The following is a 3,324-nucleotide window of genomic DNA, read 5'->3' on the forward strand; positions in this document are numbered from 1 at the left end:
CAGCTCCTCCCCGTCCTCAGGGACAGAGGCATCCCGGCTCCGACGTCGGATCACTACTAGCGTCTATTCAATGATCCAGGACTCTCTCCCCCCGGATATACTATGGGACCCTCGATCGTTTCACCCGAGGCCTTTCTCGGCCTGGCCAAGCAAGTGCAAACCTTGGTGGGAATGATGCAAATGATTGTCCCACTCATCCCGCAAATCGTGCAGTTAGCAGCTCCCCCGACTGACCCGACACCACAGAGGCCAAACAAGGAACGAGTCGGGATAAGAGAAGCTCGAGAGCAGACTACAACCCCAAGAAACCTTCCTGAGCATAGCGCGCTCGAACCTCGCCTAGCTGCCCCATCACTCCCTAAGCCCGACACCTTATCATCAAACTCGGCGAATGACTCATTCAGGGTCCAGTTGTCCGTGGTCAACCGTCGGCTAGACGAGTTCCAGCGCGAATTCCAGAAGTTGTGCGGCGAGACAAGCGAAAGCAGCTCGGGTGGATCCCCATTTGCTTAGGAAATCCAAGACAAGCTTGTGCCACTCAACTTCAAACTCCCGGCATTAGGGACATACGACGGTGGTTCCAACCCCACAGAACATGTTGTCGTGTTTCGGGCTCAAATGGCCCTTTACGGCACCTCTGATGCCTTGATGTGTCAAGCATTCCCGACTACTTTCAGAGGAGCAGCACGGGTATGGTTCAGCCGATTACAGCCATCTTCGATCTCTTCTTTTGATCAGCTCGCAAGGGAGTTTGAACAAAATTTCCTAGCTAGCGTGCGACCCAGGCCTGCCATGGCCACATTGCTCGCATTATCCCAATGCGAGGACGAATCACTTTCCCAATTCGTGACGTACTTTGCCACTGAAATCCGGGGGTTCTCGGACGCTCATCCCACTCTGATCATGCAAGCATTTTTTATGGGTCTGAGACCCTCGAGGTTCTTCTAGTCACTAATCGAGAAGCCACCCGCGACCATCCCTGAGATGCTACAGCATGCCAACTAGTATAATGCCACCAAAGACCTAATATCAAGAAGGTGCGAGGATAGGAAGAAGCCGAGGGTGGAACAGGCCTGAGGAGCAGCTTCGGGACCACTAGCAGTGCAACCCCGTGGGAGGTCCGACCGGCCCGAGCAGCTGCTCCCAAGGCCGTAGCCCCTGCCTTTGAACACTCTCGTACCTTGATTTTTCTCTAGATCAGGGAGAAAGGGCTCTTGTGACAACCAAACCCCTTAAAAGCTACTCACAAGGACCGATTTAAATATTGCAGGTTCCATCGGGATTACGACTACGATACGGAAGACTACCACGACCTCCGAAATCAAATTGAAGAGTTGATTCGAAGAGGTCACCTCGGGCACTACCTCAAGGAACTAAGAGAAGCATCGTTGTGCCCCAAGGGTCCCGTCGAGAAGCAAATCGACATCATCATCGGTGGACTGGTTGCAGGTGGCAACATCACGACTGCAAGAAAGGCCTACACCCGTAGCACGGTGGAGAAGCATCCCATATCCGAATTCGAACCTAAAATCACCTTCGGAACCGAAGAGGTCGAACGCTCCCACCACAATGACGCTTTGGTGATCTCCATTCGGATCGCCAATGCTTGGGTGAAGAGAGTGATGGTCAACACCGGGAGCTCCGCCGACGTGCTGCACCTCGACACCTTCAGGAAGCTCGGCCTCACTAATGAGGACCTCACCCCGATGGCATCGACGCTCACCGGATTCACGGGGGATTCCATCTCCCCGTTACCATCGGGGAAGAACCGAGGGCCAAGATAACGATGACCACCTTCATGGTAGTCGACCTTCCCTCAGCTTACAACGCCATCCTCGGCCGCCCGACACTTAATAAACTGAAAGCGGTGGTCTCCACCTACCACCGAGCTATCAAGTTTCTGACCTTGGCAAGAGTCGAGGTATCCCGAAGTGATCCTAGAGAATCAATGCGGTGCTATCTGACAGCGGTCACTCTTTCGGAGAAGTCACGGCCCCAGCAAGCCTCGGATCCATGTGAGGAAGCCAAGATATCGACACACTTGGAACCACCTGAACAACTCACCGAAGTATCCTTGAAGAGGGATCGACTCGACATGACCGTGAAAGTAGGAACAACACTTCCTAAAGCAAACTAGCTCTAGCTCATCGATTTCCTGAAGAGAAACACTGATGTGTTCGCATGGTCCTCAAAAGATATGCCCGGAATCAATCTGGAGGTGGCCCAGCACCACCTCAACATCCACCCCGAGGCACGACCTGTGAAGCAAAAACTGAGAAAGTTCATCCTCGATCGGAAAAAGGCAATCAGCGATGAGGTAGACCTCCTCAGAGAGGCTGGATTCATAACCGAAGTGAAATACCCCCGGTGGTTGTCAAATGTAGTCCTTGTTAAGAAATACAATGGAAGTTGGAGGATGTGTGTTGAATACACCGATCTCAACTAAGCATGCCCTAAAAACTGCTATCCACTCTCGAGAATAGATCAGCTGGTAGATGCCATAATAGGTTACGAACTTCTCATGTTCATGGATGTGTTCTCGGGCTATAACCAGATCTGGATGGCACCACAAGACCAAGAGCACACCACCTTCATCACCGCTAGGGGGGTGTATTGTTACAAAGTAATGCTTTTCAGCCTAAAAAACGCTGGGGCAACATACCAAAGAATGGTCAATGAGCTATTCAAACAACAACTCGGGAGGAACATGGAGGTATACATCGACGACATGATCGTGAATATTAAGTCAGCAAGCACACATTTGGCCGATCTAGCAGAGACCTTCCAGACCCTCAAGCGGTTCGACATGCGCCTAAACCCTTCGAAGTGTGTCTTTGGGGTTCGTTCAGGGAAGTTCCTTAGGTTCGTCATCCACCAAAGAGAAATAGACGCCAACCCGGAAAAGGTTCGGGCCATAATAGAGATGCAGCCTCCTCGCTCGATCAAGGAAGTGCAGTGCCTCGTCAGAAAACTAGCAACGCTTAGTAGGTTTGTGTCACGCTCAGGAGACAAGTGCCTCCCCTTCTTCCGAGTTCTCCGGCATACCGACAGCTTCGCGTGGACCTCGGAATGTGAGGTTGCTTTCAAAAAGCTGTAGGCGTACCTTGCCCAATTGCCCCGACTCGCATCACCCGAGTCGGGCGAGGTCCTTGGTCTTTACCTGGTGGCCTCGACACAAGCGGCCAGCTCGGTGTTAACCCGAGAGGCGCCATCGGCACAGCAACCCATCTATTATGTCAGTCATGTTCTTGTTGGACCCGAGGTGCGGTACCTCCCGATCGAGAAGCTGGTCCTTGCACTAATAAAGACGACTCGAAAGTTGTG

The 3,324-nt window shown here is 52.3% G+C and overlaps 1 protein-coding gene across 1 annotated transcript; it reads left to right on the top strand.

Annotated features, from left to right (window-relative positions):
- Positions 1 to 1,786: 1,786 nt before the first annotated feature.
- On the top strand, positions 1,787 to 2,446 carry LOC135636379 (uncharacterized). Its single transcript, XM_065148068.1, has 2 exons — positions 1,787 to 2,107; positions 2,162 to 2,446. The coding sequence occupies exons 1-2, from the start codon at positions 1,787 to 1,789 to the stop codon at positions 2,444 to 2,446; spliced, it is 606 nt and encodes a 201-aa protein (XP_065004140.1).
- The last annotated feature ends 878 nt before the right edge of the window (positions 2,447 to 3,324 follow it).

This window comes from Musa acuminata, chromosome BXJ3-4 (assembly GCF_036884655.1).
Source record: "Musa acuminata AAA Group cultivar baxijiao chromosome BXJ3-4, Cavendish_Baxijiao_AAA, whole genome shotgun sequence".
NCBI lineage: Eukaryota > Viridiplantae > Streptophyta > Magnoliopsida > Zingiberales > Musaceae > Musa > Musa acuminata.